A 20,487-nucleotide genomic window follows, 5' to 3' on the forward strand; every position below is an offset into this window, starting at 1 on the left:
TTCTAGCTCTTCATGAACTGAGGTTTTTCTGTTTCCTTTGGGCACAAGGATCTCTGGGTGTCTCCTCATCTGCCTCTCAAAACTGGCAGGAGCAGCAGACCAGGAGGGTGGGACACACATCAAGAGAAGTAAATTGAGTTCAGGCTCCTTTGCGTGACATCATGGAGCCATCTGTACGATAAAAGCATAAAAATAATCTGCACTGATAAGAGCATTAAAATGGACAATAATCTAAAAGTACATTTCTATTTCGGAAAGTGGTAATCTAAAATTGTCAATTTTTCAATCCAACAGATCTATTCCAGTGAGCATTAAAATATAATTTGCTAAATCTAGTGCCAAAAAGTACTGATTTAAAGTATTGCAGGACTATCTGATTTTTTTTCCCTACTTTATAATCTGTGAAACAGTCTATTAAGTTTCAGTTGTTTGTAACCATTTGAAATTCTTTCACTTAGAAATTCTTAAGAGTTATATGCATGATCATTTCCCTGTGCAGTTCTTGCTCTTGATATTGATCCATTTAGGATAGACAACTCCTTTCCTTTGAGGAAATCAAAGAGAGAACACTGTTCATGCTGAAATAAAAATAAATCGGAGTTTTTTAATAGAGCTTTTTCTAAACTTTTAGAATCTCATTGGCAATGCAGTCAGGTGAGCATTAGGAGAAATTTGAATATTAACTGTATCCTTCCAGTACAACTAAATCAAGTATATATTTCTTGTAAATATTCAAGTTCTTGTACAAAAAGCCTAATTCTATCTATGTCTGGTAAGAATTTGGTAGAATCAGTTTCTCCCAAATGATACAGTTCAATCCCATTTAAATTTTTTAATAAAATTTCTTTTAGTGAATTCCACAAGGGAAATTAGGATAAGAGAATGCTTGAAAAAAGTATTTTGCCTTAGACTTTTAAAATCTGATTTAATGTATTTTAATTAGTATTCCCAATTTTCATATCCAATTTCTTGAGCTGCTCTCCTGTGATTCTTTCCTTTCCCCAAGTATTTCTAATCCTTGACTCTTTCTAATTTTTAATTCTTAATTTTTAATTAAGAATTAACCAAATTCTAAGCTATTAAGTCCTTCCTAAAGCATTATTATTTTTTGGCTTTGGTAGGACTCATGCTGACAAACAGCATTTTTCGGGGTTTATTTTTTAATCATAGGGATATGTTTAATTTGAAGAACAGGTTTTGCACCACTGCTTTTGAACAAAAATAAAACCATTTTCTCCGATGTTGGGGTGGAAATTTTGAAGCAGCGTGTGATTAAAAGGCTTGGTTTTAAGACTGAAGCTAAAAGAGCATCATTGCTGGAGACCTCTCAAAATGAAAAAAAATGAGTGTTTCACTGCTAAGGTTTGCAAAGAGAACAGGGAGAAGTGGGCATGAGCCCTGAGGGAAAAAGCCAGAAGGCTGTCTTGTAATGTCAGAATATTTAAAATGCAGAGACTAATGTGCTTGTCAGTCCAGGACTTGTATATCCAATTCTAAAATGTGGTCATAATTTTTTGCATTTTCCACTTTGCTTTTCCTCAGCATACAGAGTGTTCAGAAATACCTGCTTTCCCTCCCCTGGAAATTAAGGTCTTTTGTGTCATATTCTCAGAATTGGCACTGAGGCTTTGCTCCAGTGTTTACAAAATAAAGCTAGGTATGGAATGAATGGGAAATGGAAATTAACTTTGTGAAGCAATTTTTGTATCAGTGACTTGAAAAGTTTGGCTTAGATATTCATTAAAAGAGTAGTTCACTTGCTCTCTTCTAGATTTCTGGAAATATCTCTGATTTAAAGGAAGGCTGCTTTTTATTTTCTTTTTTTATCTCTCTCTCTCTCTCTTTTTACTCCCCACCCCCTGTTTGCATTAGATCTTGTCCAGATACTTAATAGAAATTGCTAGTGTGTTCCCAGGTAACAAATTACATCTGTCTCTGAAAATGAGTCAATGTAATCATGACAAATTCATGAAATAAAGGGAAAATATATTGCTGCAGTCTTGGGGAACATGAGTCAATATACTTTATGTAATTATTTAATAAAACATCTTTTCTAGTGCACTGAAGCAGCCTAAGATACTGAGGCAGTTGTATTTATGCAGGAATAAACAAACTTCCAGTAAAAGCTGGTGACCAGAAGTATGCAATTATGCATTTCCAGAAATACTCATTAAACCAGTCTGCTTAAATTTTAATCAGACTTCTATGTATGAAACAGTCTTGGTAAGAGGAAGTAGAAAGAAAAAAGGAAGGATTTTTATGATAGGCTATTCAGATATTCTTATGCTCAAAATGGGTTTGAATTTTTTAATTTGACTTCTTGTGCAAATCTGTATAAAAGTTAACAATACAAAATCCTGCATGCTGGCTTAATTCTGTTTCATGGGAACCATATTATTTTCAGTACAGAAATACTGCATTGATATCAAAGCTGTCATAAAAAGGATATAATTTGGGGATTAGTGAGATATTTGAAATACTTAAGCTTTGTGTAGTTCATATGAGAAATGTCAGAGGACTGATTATAAGTGCGTGAATTTGTATAGAAAAGTGAAGTCATAGGAAATGCATTATAGGAAATAGGAAAATAACAAATTGCCAGGTACTGCCAGTATTTTTTGGCTTTATTTATCTTTCTGATATGTCTGAGCTAAATATTGTAATCTCTCTTATATCTGAGACATTACATCTGACGTGTTGCATAAGAATTCACAGCTGGATATGCAATAGACAGCCTGTCGTTTGAAGTTTTTACAAAGGTATCGGTAAACCTGTTCAAATAATCTGAAAAGGGAGAGTAACCCACAAAATGGTAGTGAATGAAGGTAAGGGTGCATATATCCATCCCTAGGAAGGGTCACTAAGCTTTTTGTGTTTCACAGTTATCTGGTGACTATGTTTTTTTGTGGATCACCTCGTTTCTTTGGAAGCCGCAGTTATAAATATTGCTGCTTTCACATGAAATCCTAATGGCCGCTGTTCTTTGTCCTTCCAGGGCATCAGCAGCCTCTTCAGCTCCCTCAAAGTGGTCAGGCTGCTGCGGCTGGGCCGCGTGGCTCGCAAGCTGGACCACTACATCGAGTACGGGGCGGCGGTGCTGGTGCTGCTGGTGTGCGTGTTCGGGCTGGCCGCGCACTGGCTGGCCTGCATCTGGTACAGCATCGGCGACTACGAGGTCATCGACGAGGACACCAACACCATCCGCACCGAGAGCTGGCTCTACCAGCTGGGGGAGTCCATCGGCACTCCCTACCGCTTCAACACCTCCGGCTTCGGCAAGTGGGAGGGCGGGCCCAGCAAGGACTCCGTCTACATCTCCTCGCTCTACTTCACCATGACCAGCCTGACCAGCGTGGGATTCGGGAACATCGCTCCCACGACGGATGGGGAGAAGATCTTCGCTGTGGCTATGATGATGATTGGCTGTAAGTATTAGAGATTCTGTCTTTTTCATACTGAGACAGAGTGGAAATTTTCCAGAGTAGAAATCCATTTTGATTTAGGTGAAATGTACATCTTTGAGCTAAGTCTGTAAGCTTGCAAACATAGCTGTTTAGTCTGACTGCCTGTTCTCATAAAAAGCCTATGCTGGGAGAAACTGCTGCAGCCAAAGGACAAGAGATAGGGGGGGCTAGACAGAGAGAGAGCAAACTGACCCAGGAATTCTTTCTGATAAAGAAGAATTAGCGGAAAATGTCACGTGAAATCAGTAGAATGAATATGTATGAACCTACTGTGAAATTGCATGCACATGTATTTGAGGGAGAGATAATAAAAGGATCTGGAGTTCTCAGAGGCACACACACGTCTTTTGAGGGGAGCGGTCCCCACATGTGTCCAGCGCTGTAATAAACATACTGGCTTTACAACTTCCACAAAGTTGTGGAGTTTGTTTGCTTCTGCAAATCAGTGCACAACACCAAATAGCTGCATGTCATCAATGCTGGTTTCACAAGAACATCTGGAATCCTGGTAAATGTGATGCAGCTAAAAATATTTTTGGTGGCAGTATAAGCATTTACTTACACACTTCATTACTGGTTAGGTTTAAATCACAAATAGGAGTATTGTTGTGACTAGCAAAAATTCAGTTGTTTTGGAAAAAATATTCTGTCCATATCACCTCAATATGCTCTTGTAATATCCATAAAATGCTTAAAGACTGAAGTGTTAAGAATTAATGCACCTTTTTGCCTCCATTTTAGTATGTGGCAAACTCTTCACGTCTGAGAGCTGTATACACTTGATAAGTGGGTCAGAGTGTGGGAGGAGGTCTGGGAGCATCATCTTCTAAGGGAGAGAACTGGGACTCTGTAGGAACCACAAACTCTGCCGTGGGCTGAGCACACAGACATATCCTGAAGCAAGGGGGCTGCTGCTGTGCTTGGGCACCTCTGGCTCAGACATCCTTGTTAGAATGGGTACAAGTTGCCAAGCTGTCCAGCTTTTGGCCATGTTGTCATTTCAGTGCAGGATCTGCATTCAAAGTGCCTTGAGAGCTACTTGGAGTTAAGAACCATATGGTGGCCACTGTTAAACTAGGTCATGGTTTTCTAGATAAGGGTGGAGTTTGAACCAAAATAAGGAAAAAAAAAATCTGCTTTGTCCATGGGAAAATTTGTCATTGTATAGATGAGAAAGATAGAAGCTTCTGTATGGTAACATTGCATCCAGAGGAGGAGAAAGTCAGTCCTTGCTAAGCAGAAAATGAAAACCAAATACATAATGAAACTCAATTAGCAGTACAGTGCCTGCTGCAGAAATGTGAACTTTTGATTCTGATGTGTCCTTTTACAGCAACACTGAAGTCACACACTGAGATTATGTGTGTAGTGTTAAGTCTGCTGAAGGTTAGTGAAAAAAACTATCAAGACAAACATTGTTGATCACACAGGGATTGGGATATTTGAGCTATAAAGATTGCTAATTTTGTTTTTCTAGCTTTTTTGTCTGCCAAGAATCCCATCATCCTAATAAAACACCCTGTAGGAGAAGGGAAATTTATATAAAATATGGATAAAATTTTGCAGTTTTCTCTTGAGAAAGTGCATTAGACAATGTAGTGGTGTAGCACAAAACAGGCTTCCAAACATATTTTCTGAGGAAGGTGCCAGTTGGATAGGAAATATCCTGGTCTTTGGCTTTTTGTTATGACCATGATACTAGCTAGAACAAGAACAGCTAGTATTGATCAGTATTATTATTTAGTACTATGAATAATGATTAAGCATAGCCTTCAAAAAGTCATGAATGTACATGGGGTTATTTTGGACTTGCACCTGTTCAAGCTCTTCATATGACAATGTGGCAGAAAGAAACTGAATTTATGCATAAATAATGTTGATTTAGATCAGCAGAAAGAAAATGATAACCTTTCTTTTTGTGTGTTTCATCCTCTGCTCATTTGAATAGCAATAAGTGCTGTATCAAAAGACTAGTGGCTTAAACAATACTGTGGCCAGCTAAGCTTACAGTCACAATTTCATTAGCAAGATCACCTTTGAAATTTTTACCTTATTTTTATTTCTCAAAGAAACTGACTTTTCTGGAAATGACAGTGAAGAAGGTGGATATGTGTGAAAATGTCTTCAAGCCCCACCTTTCCTGCATGGGCTGGGTGTGAGGCTGCCCTGCAGAAAGTCAGGGTGCAGTGCATGGCAGGGCCTTGCCCTCCCACTGGTGGCTGTCACAGAAGCTGCAGCTCTGTGGGTCCTGGATCAGTTCAGAGTCGCAGCCCTGCCTTTGCAACCTCCCCTGATTATTGGTATCAATGGTTTGGCTTCAGTTTGCTCCATGAGCTGTGCCTCCATGGTTTGGTAGGGCCACTCAAGAGCTGCTTCTCTGGAATTGCTGGCATCAAGTAGAGGGAAAGGAAGAGTTACTTTTAGAATTGTCAATTCTTCCTGCTCTGAATTATTTTTAATCCAATGGATTTGATTGTGCAAAGTTCTTGTGCCTCTGGGAAGGGCTGGTCATGGTGTGTACATTGCCAGGTGGTGTGGTGGCTTTGCAAGGCTTTCAGATCCTTGTTTCTAGCAACTTGGTTTCTAGTTTTGTTTTTGTTTAGTGGCTCAGTATCTTGAATAGTTTCTGAAGAAAAAAGGTGTGAATAGTAGTGATACTTTCTTCTTTGATCTTGGATTGTTGTCTGTTGAGCCTGTGTTTCTGAAGAGGACTTGCTGTGTAAACAAGTGTTTTTAAGACATGCATTGCTGTCTTTTCCACTGGCAAATCAGCTGAAAGGTTTGTGCTACAGTCAGCACAGGCCTGTGGTGACATCCAAATGGGGGGTTTGTGCCAGAAAGGCCCAGAATATTAGAGATATTTGAAAGCATAAGCAGTTCATAACTAGTGTCCTTCCATGTGTCTTTAGTATGCTTATGCCCAGGGAGATGGAGCTAACACTGGAATTCCATCTTTCTTAAGACAAAATGTAGTTTGCTCTGCTGCTCAGCCATGGGTATATCCCCTTCTGCTCACTGCTCACTCCCTCTGTAAAGCTGATCCTGTGGCAGAATTTCATTCCTGTTGCATTAACTCTGTTGACACACTGACCACCAGTTATAGTACTTTGCTGTGATATCAGATAGCTGTTTAAAAAAGTAGGTAAGACCACCAAAGTAGTAAGACCACTTCCATTTTCTCTTTTATTCAAGCTTTCATTATGGTAAATAATAAATCCAGGTAGCTTTTAATGAAAAATTTAGAAATACTTTAGTGACGCTGTCCTGGAGCAGTGGGAATTTTGGCTGAGTTGAGTGCAAATGTTGACCCAGTAAAAAGTGTAATGTATGTAGCTTGTAGGAGGAGTTGGGTACATGATATTAGTTGTGCACAGACACTGGGAAGGCATCATTGAGGTGAATAAGCTGTGTGTGGGTATTGAGCCTGTGGGGCTGGCTTTGTTGGTTGTGTTTAACTTGGGATAGAGTTTAACAAAGCCTGGCCTTCTGTCAGCAGCCCTGGTCTCTGCTCCAGGGCCTCCTTCTGCAGGGTGGTGTTCTTGTGCTCTCAAAGGCAGTGATGCACACGCTGTCCTGCTGACCTCATTGTGGCTGCAGTTTTCAGAGAGAAAGTGTCCTGCTGCTGGTTATTTTGATGTGGGAAGGTGAAGCCCCTAATTAGATTTGTGGGGGGCTGTGGCATACTCATAACCCCAGGGATGTTTTGTCACTTCATCAGCTCCACTGGAGGGGGTAGGTGAAAATTGCTCTTGATTCTTGACCTCAAATAATGCACATCTGTTTGGGAAGATCAAGCTATTTTAAAATAGAGATGAAATACCCAGTGGCTGCTTTTAATGATTTCTGTTCTGCGGAAGCTTATGTGTCTTGTTACTGTGTAGCTGCTTTTCCTGAACATATGTTGAATTGTAGTTTTGCAAAGTAAAATATCTTCACATCTGTGAGCTGACCTGCATGGTTTTGCCTCACTTTCTTTATTGACTGTATGTGTGTGTGTATAGAGAGAGAAGGATGAGTTACTAGGGGAAGTAAAAGCAATTAATTCCTCAGCTTCATTTTAAATGAAAAACATATTTGCTTATCCCTTTCCACAGATGGCCACTAAATTGCTAATTAATAGGGAAGATGTCTACAGACAGATCTTTCAGTGAGGCTGACATTACATAAAACCAGGCTTAAAACCACTGTCTCGGTCTGCAGAAAAACAAATATTTTCCATTTTTAATACTTGAAAAAAAAAAAAGCCATTTCAATTTTTGGTTTCTTCCCTGTGGAGACATATGCCTTGAAATTACAGTCTTTATATATTTTTCTCAGTGATTCTGTCAGGTTGGGTTGGGTATTGTTTGTTTTTCCTAAGCCCTAGCAAAAATCAGAGAACTTTCATTTGCAATTTTTGTACCTGGGCACTGTCAGCAATCCCCTTGCTATGCAGGTGTAGTAGGGATGAGCAGTTCTAAAAATGCTTGCCATTCTTGACTTTTGACATAAAATAATACTGATGGATGCTTGCCTATTTGGATTTTGAGCAATGGAGCAAAATCCATCATTTTGGGAGCCTTTTGTTGATGTTTTCAGTTGCATTAGAAGATTCCAAGTTTTTGGTGCCTGTTTATGCTAAATTCTCCTTTGTTAGGTAGGAACTTACTGGAACTACAGGGCTGGACACATCCACAATATGAAGGAAAAGGCACATCTTTGAATGCTAAACAAAATCACAAATTCCCTTGTGAAACACTAAGAGCAGATAGTGAGAGGGATCATGGAAAAAGACAAAAGTAGGAGTTAAAAGGTCAGACTCATGAACATGCATGCTTGCATACCGTGATGAATTGTCAGCCACTGAGTTCATTAATCAAAACAGTGCAGAAACCCAAGCCACTCCTCTTCTGCATGATGTGGAGTGCAACACAAGCATCATGCAGTCCTGCAGCACTTCAGCTGCTGTCTCTGATTAAGGTAGACACAGGTCCCAGGAGAATGGAGTAGCTGTCTCAGCTTTGATCAGCTTTGTCTGTGAATAGTTTATTGCTCATTAGACAAAAAATGCACCAAAACCAAACCAAACAAAACCACCCAAACAATCCAGAAATGTGAATAACATTTGTTAAATGTGAAAACATAGGCAGTTTTGTTTACAGCACTCCTGCTGAAAGGAACAATAGTGTGACCATTCCTGAGAGCTTTAAGAAAATCTTTGTGGCAGGAATCATGATGCATAGGTCAGTGCTACTCCTTCACATTCTCACAGAGCGCTCATGTGCTTTGGTGACCTCCAGCAGGGTAAGAAGTGTTTAGTGGCTCTTGTGAACAAGGAGAGTGAGGAACTGATAAAAACTAGACTATTATTATCAAAACACCTGGACAAGTTATAGAGGCATTGCAGCATCTTGTTTGATAATCTCCCTGAGGCATGATTTCCCCCTCATAAAGCAGGTCATCAATTGAAAAGCAAATGGATGTGGCCATTTACTAAACATGTATCTAATGGAAAGAGAAACAAATTTAACTCTAGAACCCCTTCTAGGTGGTGGGGGAATGTGTTGGAATAATTTTTGCTGGAAGTTGGTGGCCTGAAACTAAGGGCCAGCCCCATGCCAAGTGTTAGTTAGATTTGCTGAGGGTATCATTAATGGGTGCAGCACAAAAGCCTAAGGTATTTTAAATCCAAAGCAACTTTCTATGTGTTCATGGGTATTGCCAGTGCAGTGTTTTGGGTTTGGGGACAAGCTGGGAAAGGAAAAAGAAACCTTGTCACATACCTCTTGCAAGCTCCTGAAGCTGCAGATGGCATGCTTTCTATAGGACTGATAGTTTTGCAATAATTTTCATTCTCATCTATCTTAGCCAACAGCATCTAGCCAGTAATTCCTAATTTAAAGGCCTGGAATTTTTTTTTAAATTTCTTTTAAAATAAGTATGTCCAGTCTTTGCAGTTCTGTTCCTTCACTCCTCTGTGCTGTGCCTTATTACTTTTTATTTGATGCTAGTCATGATATTTGAAGAGATGGTATGTTATTGCTGTAATTGTTAAGCAACTGTTTAGGATTTCTGAATGTTATTTTGCTTTCTCCACTAGAATAAACCACCAGAGGTGTTGTGGATATATTTCTGTGCAAGTTTCAGCCAAGTGATAAGGCTGGCAGAAAAGTGGGTAGAGTTTGTCTGTATGGTAGAAGAGGGTTTAACTATTAGGGCAGGATTTGGTCTTGTTATCTCTAAAGCAGAAAATATCTCAATTTTTCATGTTCAGAGTAAAGAACGGGTAAAAACCAAGCAAAACAAAAAAACCCAACATAAAGTCAACAACAAAACCTACCGAAACTTCAAAGTCATTGTGACAAATAGAACAAAATGGATAGACAACGTTGTTTTTGGCTTTTTGGGTATATAAACAATCCTTGAGACATCTGAGTCCTGAGGGATGCAGTTTGCAGCGGAGCGCGTCAGTATTTCTCATCGGTAAGCGTGGGGTGTTCCGGGTCGTGGTGGCATTTCCAGCCCCACTGATGAGCCTGCACAGAGTTACATCATTGGCATTCAGTGCAGACAGGCCATGGAGGAGAGATGCCATCAGTGCTGACAGGCTTCACAACTCAGCAAGCTCCAAAGTCTTAGCTCATAAAAGCTGCCTCCTCTTTGGGTAAGGATGTCCAGGACCTGCTTGTTTTTTTCAGGATTGCTTGCACTGAAGCACAACCCTGTTCCCCAGGACTCAGTATTGGGACCAGTCTTGTTTAATATCTTTCTGAATAATCTGGATGAGGGGGTCAAGTGTACTCTCAGCCAGTTTGCAGAGGGCACCCAGTCATGTGGCAGTCTTGATTTGCTGGAGGCCAGGAAGGCTCTGCCAAGGGATCTGTACAGACTGGACTGATGTGCTGAGGCCAATGGTGAGGTTCAGCAAGGTCAAGTGACAGGTCCTGCACTGGGGTCACAACAACCCTGTGGAACTCTTCTGCCTTGGGGCAGAGTGACTGGAAACCAGCCCAGCAGAAAAGGATCCAGGGGTGCTGGTGACAGCAGCTGAGCATGAGCCAGCCTGTGCCTAGGTGGCCAAGGAGGCCAGTGGCATTCTGGCTTGTATCAGAAATAGTGTGGCCAGCAGGGCAAGGACAGTGATTTCCCCCTCTGTACTGGGCACTCGTGAGGCCACACCTCAAATCCTGTGTTCAGTTCTGGGCCCCTCACTACAAAAAATACACTGTGGTGCTGGAGTGAGTCCAGAGAAGGGCAACACAGCTGGTGGAGGGTCTGGAGCACAAGACTGATGAGGAGCAGCTGAGGGAGCTGGGGGTGTTTAGCCTGGAGAAAAGGAGGCTCTGGGGAGACCTTATCAATCTCCTCAACTCCCTGAAAGGAGGGTGCAGCCAGGTGAGGGTGACTCTCTTCTCCCAACTAACAAGTGATAGGATGAGAGGAAATAGCCTCAAGTTGCAGGGGAGACTTAGATTGGATATGAGTAAAGATTTCTTCATGGAAAGGGTGTTCAGGCATGGGAATAGAGTGCCCAGGGGAGTGGTGGAGTCGCCATCCTGGAGGTACTGAGAAGACATGTAGATGTGGCACTTGGGTTTAGTGATGGACTTGGCAGTGCTGGGTTAAGGTTGGACTCGATGATCTCAAAGGTCCTTTCCAATTTGAATGATTCTCTGGTTCGATGATAAAACACTGGTGTTAAAATCAGAAAAAACCTTTAGGTGACGCCTATCTAAATAGCAAATTCCTACAAAAATCATCTCTGGGTGAAGATGGACTCAAAGTTGTTTTTCAGGTTCACAACACAAGTGCTAATGCTGTAATAAATATGTCTTAGCTAATGACCATGGCCATATGAGGAGTGGACCCTTCGTCTGGGGTTAGTCCCCTCCTCACCCCAACACATTTCAAAGCAAGCAGTAAGAAAGTATTTTCTGTCAGTGTATTAGTATGGTAATACTTTGTTTCCTGGCCTGGCCTGGGGAAGCTTAAATTAATTCTCTGTGAGATGTTTTTTCTTAGAAGGCAAAAATGAGTAACCAGTATTCCCTTTCTTGTTCTTTAAAGCATATATGACCAGATTAAAGCTAGATTAAATTATTGCCACTAATGTTTTTGGGCAAACTATAATTTGGAAAGGGCAAGGGTAAATTGCCTGTGTACTTATGGCTCTAGGGAAAAAACCCATAAATGTTCTGGAGCTACATATCACATACCTTTATGCTTTATGAATCGTCCCTTGATATGTTATCTTGCCATAATGACTAAAAATTTCAGGCTGTACTTCAGCCTAATAGAGCTAGAGAATCATCCTACCTCAGAATATACTAGAATTTAGTTGCTAGAATAGTCCTAGGATATAGTCCATATCTCTAGCAGTAGTCTGCAAATCCAGTCAGGATAGTTCCTGAAATGAGATTTTTCTAAAAATTTCTAATTCTCAAGATTTTTACTGTCCATTTCTCTCCTGCAGAGCTTAACATTGCTCCCCAAGACATTGGACAACTTTTGAAAGAACTGTAAATGCAAATGGAGAAAAAATAGTTCAAATGCAAATGGAGAAAAAATAGTTCTGTTTGACAGGAGAGAAGATGAAAGCTGTGAAGTGTTAATAGTTTGGTTTTTCCAGAATTTGAGGAGAGCTCACACTACAGTAATGTTATAGATAATTGCCTTTTCTCTTTCTTTTACACAGCATTTCTAAATTTTGTCTTTTAACTCTTTAATAGGAAGGAGAAGGATAAGGAAAATAACTAGGTGTTCCAGCTGTGGATATCTTTTGTTTTTCACCTGATGTCTTTATATCATGTGCAGCATTTTGCTTTCTTTAGATATTTCTAACATTACTTCCTGTAAGTAGATTTAAAACACTGATATATGCTGGCTTTATCAAACTTTATTCAGAGTGTGCAACTAACTTGTTTTAAAATCTAAAGGAACATGATTAACACAAGTTAATTTGTGAGAGAAGAGGGTGATGCATCCAGAACATGGACTGAGAGAGCAGAGGAATATAAAAAAAATATTTCAGGCAGGAACCAGGGGATAATTTGCAAGATGGATACTTTGTTCTCTACAATAAAACAAAGAATCTGCAAGAGACACAGTGCTTTGCTATGCAGGACAGCAAACCTTGGGGTTCAGTATACAAATTTATTCTTAAATTGCTGAATTACACAAGTGCAATCTAGAAGAGGATGGTTGGTCTGTCCGAACTATATTATGAATTCCCACTTGTGGGATTGGCTAAATATATGCAGCATACAAAAAGCACAGATTTTTCATTGTCTCTGCATTCCTAGGAGGCCTTTCCTTAAGCAGCCAACTGTAGTGCTGAAGGATGGCAATGCTGGACAAGGATTTGGTTTTACACAAGTCCATTTCTGACTAAGAAAAACCCAATTAGATAGGCACAGGAGGGAAACAATAAAATAGCACAACCACCCATATGACACATTGTGCCACTTGTCACCAAAGATGTGGAATAAGATGGAAGTTCTGAAGCATCTTCTAAGCACTTTTCACTTCTGCATCAGCTTCAAAAATTACAGTATAATTATTTTAAGATCAACATTGTTGTATAGTTATTTTAATATCTACATTCTGCTGGACCCAAACAGGCCTGCTGTAGGTTACAAAGTGTTGGAGTGGAAATAGCTTGCCCAGCTGGAATGTGTGAGTGGTTTAAAGATGATGCTATGACCTTAACCCCTTGGATAAGTGATCTCATGACATCTTGAGAATGAATAAAGCTTAGTTGCGCTTACCAGCTTAGATCAGTGAGTTTTAGTGCGTTTGGCTGCTTTTATATTTTAAAGGAAGGTTTGGCTGTTTACAAAAGTGATAGGGAATGTTTTAGAGGAGGAAAAAGCTGCTGTGGGTCATATTCAGTCTATTTCTTGGAGTTGAAAGCTCTGAAATACACTAGATCTGAACTTGAGTTCTTATCTGAAGCCATATCCTCTCATAAGCAGCAGCCTCTTGGAACAAATTCTGATCTACTGAGAGAATATGGAATATATGTAAAAATATCAGTATCTTTTATCCACTGTGCAGCAACTCTTGCTGCTACTGCTGTGAAAAATGTGGAAGGAGACAAGTAACATATTAATAGGTCCTATTGCCTGGAAGAAAAGTAGAAAATTTATTCTTCTAACCAAAGGATTTTGGCAGCCAGTAGGTTCTAAAATCTCAAGTGTCTTAGAGTAAAGAATGAAGCAGTTGAGGTATAAAGGCCTGACTTTTCTGACTCATCTCAACATGAATTAGGAATGCTTTTTTCCTTCTTTAAAATCAAGCCAGTAACTGTACCAAGTGGTGTGGAATTCAATTTTCTGGTGAGATGATAGGCAAACCTTGCCTTCCCCTGTGCCCATTCCAAACACAAATATGTGTTGGTTGATGGGTGCAGGTGAGGGGGATAATTCAGGGCTGTGGTTTGGTACTTCTTCATTGTTTTTGCAAGGATCCTGCAGGATTTTCACTGCAAAATGAGAGGGAACTGGAGATTGATAATATATTCTAAGTGTAACAAGGCCAAATGGAAGGAGACAGAATTGGACTTAAGATAATTAATTTCTGTCTTTGAACTTGAATGAGGAAATTTTTTTTGCAAATTATTTTCTGATAAAATTAAGATTTACTAGGAAAGCATGAAAAATAATGTTGGAGTTTTTGGGTCATCCTGGTCCACACAGATCTTACATAGTCTCAGAGCTTCTAGAAACCATCAAGTGAATTCTGAAAATTGTAAGCTTATTTATTACAGTTGTATGACTTACTGACAGTTTGTACTTTCAAGTTTTGCAAAATATGAAGTAGCACACTTGCTCCAATTTTGAACTAACCCTATCCTAATGTTCCTTTCCAAAACCTTTCCCCTCTTTCAGATTCAGAAGGCAAATGAGTGGAATTCCATCTCCTAAGGGTCAGGCCTGCTGTGGCACTTTGTGTGTGCGGTCCTGGACAGGTCCTTTTGCATCAAACACACAGATCTGGCACCGATTTGGTCTTGGAAATAACCCAGTATCCACTGAGAATAGTTCACAGAACTGCACCCCAAATCTCATGTGGCCTATTTCCACTTCTCTTTCCTAAAATGGACCACCATTTTTCTCTCACTTCTCTCTATAAACCTTCATTTCTGGGCCTGTCACCACTCTGAGCTTTGCCATCCCACACTAGCAGCATCATCCTGGCTTTATTTTTTTTTTTCCTCACAGAGAAAATTTAATAAGAAACAAGGAACCAGAAAAGATACTCAATTTGACTTGTTCTGCCCCTTTGATTTTTGAGAAGGAAGTTGTTACGAATTGTAATTCCTTGAGCTTCTCATTCCTTAACCATTTGCTGAACTTTAAAATTCTTGTTGAGTTTCCTGCATTTAAATCCAGAGGGAGTGGGAGAAGGGAAAGGAAGGTGATTTTCTGTATTGCAACAGTGCAAATAAGTTTCCATTACCTGATTCACTTCTGTTTTGAATATTTTTGATTCTACTTCTTTTTTCTTCATAAAAGCCTTTCTTTTCATGACCTAGAAAATTATAAAATCAATTTTATCAGGAACTAAGTATGCCAGAACTAAAGATTTTAGGAGCTGTGTTTCTCACACTCCTTGCAAATGAGTTGACTGCAGGTTAGTAATGAGATGACAGCTACAGAATGTGTGAGGGGGGAAATGGGCATTTTTCTGGAAGGGAGCCTTATTCCACATAAAGTTAGCAACCTCCTGTCAAAATCATAGAGGAATTACCAAACAGGGAAATCACTTGGAGCAAGCCACTGTGTTGTGTGGGTGCTGCACAGACTGTGGGCATTGGAAAGGAGAAGAGGACATATCAGTGTGCCACCTTGGCCCATAAAGCTGTTCTGAGCCACCCATGCAGTGAAAATAATGTCTAATAGTGCTCTGAACCTTCGTGTATGTGGTGAACTGAAGTGTCTGGAGGCTGTGCCAGATGCTGTCTGGAAGGGGCATTGCAATCCCATTGCTGGTGCCCTGTGGTGTGACACAGGGGAGCTGAGGCCACATCGAGGTGAGGTCTTGGCTGTGCTGTCACCTTCCATGACCTATTTTCCCTTCTTTGCCATTGTTAGGTGTTTAGAGTCTGTGCAGGGAGGTAGGGAGGGACCTGCCTCATGTTCCAGATCCTGCTGTTTGTTCCCCATGCTGCATGCATTGGTGTAGGTGTTTCCAAGAGGCACCTGAGAACAGAGAATCACCTGTGGATGCTGCCTTGGCACTGCAATGTGCCATCTGACCAAGAGGCAGCTTTCTGGAAAAAAAGGAAAAGGGGAGAGGCAGGTGAGTCAGAATTTTTTTTCCCCTCACTGATAAAAGAATAGACAGCACACTTGTGAAAACTGCAAGAGTCAAATCAAAACTTCTCCATGTGTGTGTAGAAGTATGAGAACAGCAGTAGCTGTGAGGCAGAGATCTGTATGGCATTGCCAGGCACCTTCTGGGGAATGACTGGAAGTTGCCAAGTAGATGGATGTTCCTGTTTTCCAGTGATGGCATCAGGAGGTCTTTTCAGGCCAGTAGAGCTGACTGCCTGCTTTTTTGGGCTTCTGCTGGTCAGTTCTAAGTGCACTGACAGGTGTGAGGTGGAAGAATGTAGGTCACTGAGATTCCCTTGCTTCCTTTGCTGTTATGGTGAGGTGTGCGTGGGTGAGCAAAAGGAAGAGCAAGTGTTGAGACAGAGAAATGGAACTTGAAGTTGACACTAAGGTTTCCCCTTTTCCCTTACAAACTCTTAAACTTCTTTTGTTACTGCTTTCCAAAAAAACCAGAAACTAACATGGTGCATGTTTAAGATGGTTGTTTCCTTATGCTGGAAACAACCTGTAGTCCAAAAGATGAATAGTATTTCTCTTCTTTGGCCCTCATGGCTGAAAGAGTGTGGTTTGGAGTGTGATGATGCATTAAAGCAAAGACTTGAAGAGGAAATTTGAGAGAGTTATTTATGTGAGGAAAAATGCATGCTGGGGCATGAGGTAAGTATGGCCAGTTGACTCTGCTGATTTTATCAGGTTTGATATTGTACTGTACAAAGTACATGATATTCAGATGGTGATTATGCCAACATAGAAGATATCTCCTTTCATGAGGGTGCAGTTCAGGTCCAAAATGGAGTTATCTTTTATTCATACTCAGCCTTCAATAATACAGAAGACTGGAGGGAAGACTACTGCTTTATGGGACCATTTGCTGTATCACTGGGCAGCCATACAGAAAAAAATGCTCCAAGTCATTGCCAGTTTGGGTTGAAATGGAAAATATGATACAGCAGGCAACTATATCCAAAAAGGTATGAATGGCTCAGTACATGGAGTTCTGGTACAGCTGCAAGGGTCCAAAGCACAATGCAATGGGCAGTTCAGCAGTGAAATGCTGGGGTGGGTAAGACATACAAAAAGGGAGGAAGGTGAGGGCAACCACATTTCTCAAGCAGTTTGCCTTCAGTTGGGAAGAACAACAATCTGCTGTGAAGCTTGTCTCCTCTTGCTTTGGGGGACTAGCTGTGGTAGAACTGGTCTGGAGCAGAACTAACTCTCCAGCCTTGCACACTGCACAAACAGAATGTTGAATCAGTGTTGATGACAGAAATCCCACCCTTGTGGCAGTAGTTTCATGTTTTCCTTCCTACAGCTGTTCTGTAAGCAACATCATGGCTGTACTCACTCTCCAGAGATTTAATATAAGACAGTGTCAGAAGGGGAGAGCTGGGGGGAAGAATTCTGGAAAAGCAGCTGCCTGTGAATGAGAAATATTTCCTGTAAGCTTTTGATGTTGGTTATTGTCAGGGGTTGGGGGCAGGATCTGTAGGGAGCAGGATCTGTAGGCCCACACTTTAAGGTAACACTGGAGATGACTGAAGAGTTTGATTCATTTTGGGTAAATGGGCAGTGAAACAAGCTGCTTCCCAGAAGAAGGCAATATGGATTGAAGAAAGGAAAGAACTTAAATCTGAGACTGCTGTGTTTGTGCATGTCTGTGTGCTGCTAGTGCTGCTTTTTCCTCCTTCAGTTGCTGCCTTAACCTGCAGAATACTGCTTTATACATTTAAGAGAAGAGTATCTGGTTTTGTACCATTTTCTATGCAGTGATGCACAAAATGGTTGATACACAGTAATGTTTGCCCGAGGCCACACAGCCAAATTTCCTGCTGGTTGCTAATGGGAGAGTTTGTCCTTCAGTAGCTACACAGCAGTACTTCTGTTCTAGCACTTTTGGAGGGCTTTACCATCAGTTGCCAGCTGCCTGGTGAACCAGAGCACTCCTGTAAAGCAGGGCTACTTTCCCAAAAAACCTGCTCTTTAAAATGCCCGTTGGTTGTTGGTAATTTTAAATGCCACAGGATTTCTTGCTTCTCTTGGTTCAACAGGCTGTAGATTCATCTAAAGTGAAAAAAGAGCATTTACTGGAGTTAGAGCTGAGGAACAGCAGATTTCCTCCCAGTCTCTGCTGAGCCCACATCCAGGGAGGGTGGGGGAAGCGAGGTGCTCCTTGGTGCCCCAGTTCTGAATGGTCAGGTCCCCTAGGAGAGGGAGGGCAGCACAGAAATGTTCCAGCTGAAGAAAATAACACACACTCCACAAAACCTATTTACCCTAAGGGTCAGATTTTACTTTCGCATCAATTTCTCCTCTCCTGGCTTCAGCCATGCCCTTCCTGAAGTGTTCTGGGAAGAGTTGCAAAGACTGGACCCTGTGAGAACTGCCAGTGTTTCGAGAGCTTTTGCAGTAAAGGAAGGTAAAACACCTTTCATTAAAGGGCTGGATTTCTTCTGAACTTAACTCAGAATCTCTGCTTGCAAATGCACTTAACTTTAAAAATGCTAGGAGGAAAGTATGTTGTCAGTTTTCAATGTTCAAGCAAAAGATTGCCTTTTGGAGCAATTAGAGACTATTTTGTGTGCTTTCACATTGTCTTTTTTGACCAGTATTTTTCATGGGTGCTTGATAATTTGGGGTTTAGCTTCAGATTTTCCCTACTTGGTAGACTGCAAACCTGACTTTATGTTGCTATGCCTCTGAGGCAGAATAGATTTATAATTTATTACCTTTGTTATTATCACACTTATAAAAAACAAGGAACCCGGCATTAAGAATTTTAACTGTCTTGGTGACCCACTGGAAGACTCTGACCTTAGACAACAGCAGACAAGAGAGACATAAGAGTATATGATTTTTCAAGTTATTAGGGATTCACATACCTGTATATCAATGGCACTTAAGCAGAATGTTTAATAGAGAAAATGGACATGAACTTTAAAAGTTAAAATGCAAATTAAAAACTGAAATAGAGAAGCCCAGCAGCACGGGCTAATCCTACCTATCTTAAACCCCCTAGTTATTTGTGGAAACAACTGCACTTTTAATGCTGGCACTAATATTTCTGGTGTTGTCAGGTAGGAGCTGCACCTTGCAGATATGCACTGTCTGCTACTATCAACAGCTAAGGTTAGTGCTGATATCTGGGCAACAGCAAAACCCTACTGTGCTCCTGTGTGCCTTGTGTGTGATCTCTGTGCTCTTTCTGTGTGGTGAATACACTGGGTATGCTGTAATTCAAACTGTGGACCTTAAAAATCACCCTCAGATAAGCAAACAGAGCATAACAGCTATGATAACAATTATTTATCAGAAACTGGATGGCCAACAGGAAATGTAGGGAAACATTCATCTCCCTATACTCAACACTGGTGAGGCCACACCTCAAATTCTGTGTTCAGTTCTGGGCCCCTCACTACATGAAAGACCCTGATGTGCTGGAGTGAGTCCAGAGAAGGGTAACAGAGCTGGTGGAGGGGCTGGAGCACAAGACTGATGAGGAGCAGCTGAGGGAGCTGGGGGTGTTTAGCCTGGAGAAAAGGAGGCTCTGGGGAGACCTTATCAATCTCCTCAACTCCCTGAAAGGAGGGTGCAGCCAGGTGGGGATGGGTCTCTTCTCCCAGGTAACAAATGACAGGATGAGAGGAAGTTGCACCAGGGAAGGTTTAGATTGGATATGAGTAAAAATTTCTTCATGGGAAGGGTATTCAGGCATGGGAATAGAGTGCCCAGGGGAGTGGTGGAGTCACCATCCTGGAGGTATTTAAAAGATGTGGATGTGGCACTTGGGTGGGGAATGGTTTAGTGGTGAACATGGCATTGCAGGGGTGGCAGTTGGACTTGAGGATCTTTAGGTCTTTTCCAGCTTCAACAATTTTATGATCATGTTCAATACAGCTTGATTAGAATGGGAAAACAAACACAACCCAAAAACAAAGAGCTTTTTTTACCGATGGCTTTGTTCATTCCACAGGCTGATGATGTGCTTTGTGTTATTCCTTATGTTCTGAGTCCTTCCTACTATTTATGATTTTACTGCTATTATCTGTCTGCTGTCATCATGATAGCATTAGAACAAAATGTAACAACATCTATAATTAGGGTTGTCTACACATTTTCTCTCTATTTTCCATTTGACTCATGTTTGTAACTTTCAAAATCTTTCAATTTTCAAGTTGAGATTATCAAGGTCAGCCATTTCTGAGAGCAAGGGTGGTGTTTAACTATTTTTAAAAAATGATATTTTGATCTTCAGAGCAGGTATATAAGAACAGCAGGACTGGATATTAAAATTTGACAGCGAGAGAATACTCGTAGTAGAGAATTCTTCGAAAAAACCCAAGTCTTCTTTCGAGAAAGATACTAACAATGTAAGGACACTTAATAGTCACCTACTGGAAAGTGTTGATTTGAAAGATGCACAAAATTATGCAGTTATTGAGATAGCCATATACATAGTTTAACGTCAGTGGAAGTGCTGAATAGACATGAAAATTATATGTATTGCCTTCTCTGGATGAAACCCAAGAGAATGAATCATGGAAAAAGATGGGCGTGTGTAGGACCTGAAAGTCAGAGCTCTGAGGACAAGCTAGGACATGCAGGCACCCTTTAGCTGCCAGTGCTCACAGCCCAGCCCACACAGCCCTGTGCTGTGGGGAAGCACCCCTGGAAGAAGCAGCGTGGGCTGGCCCCAGCTGTGGCAGCAG

At 40.9% G+C, this 20,487-nt stretch overlaps 1 protein-coding gene across 1 annotated transcript in view; it reads left to right on the forward strand.

Moving 5' to 3' along the window:
* KCNH1 (potassium voltage-gated channel subfamily H member 1) overlaps positions 1–20,487 on the forward strand; it is a 179,956-nt gene that overhangs the window by 47,719 nt on the left and 111,750 nt on the right. Inside the window, 1 exon segment of the mRNA XM_036380586.1 lies at positions 2,996–3,425. Within this exon segment, the coding sequence (XP_036236479.1) occupies positions 2,996–3,425 (430 nt within the window).

The sequence above is a fragment of the Molothrus ater genome, chromosome 3 (genome assembly GCF_012460135.2).
Source record: "Molothrus ater isolate BHLD 08-10-18 breed brown headed cowbird chromosome 3, BPBGC_Mater_1.1, whole genome shotgun sequence".
NCBI lineage: Eukaryota > Metazoa > Chordata > Aves > Passeriformes > Icteridae > Molothrus > Molothrus ater.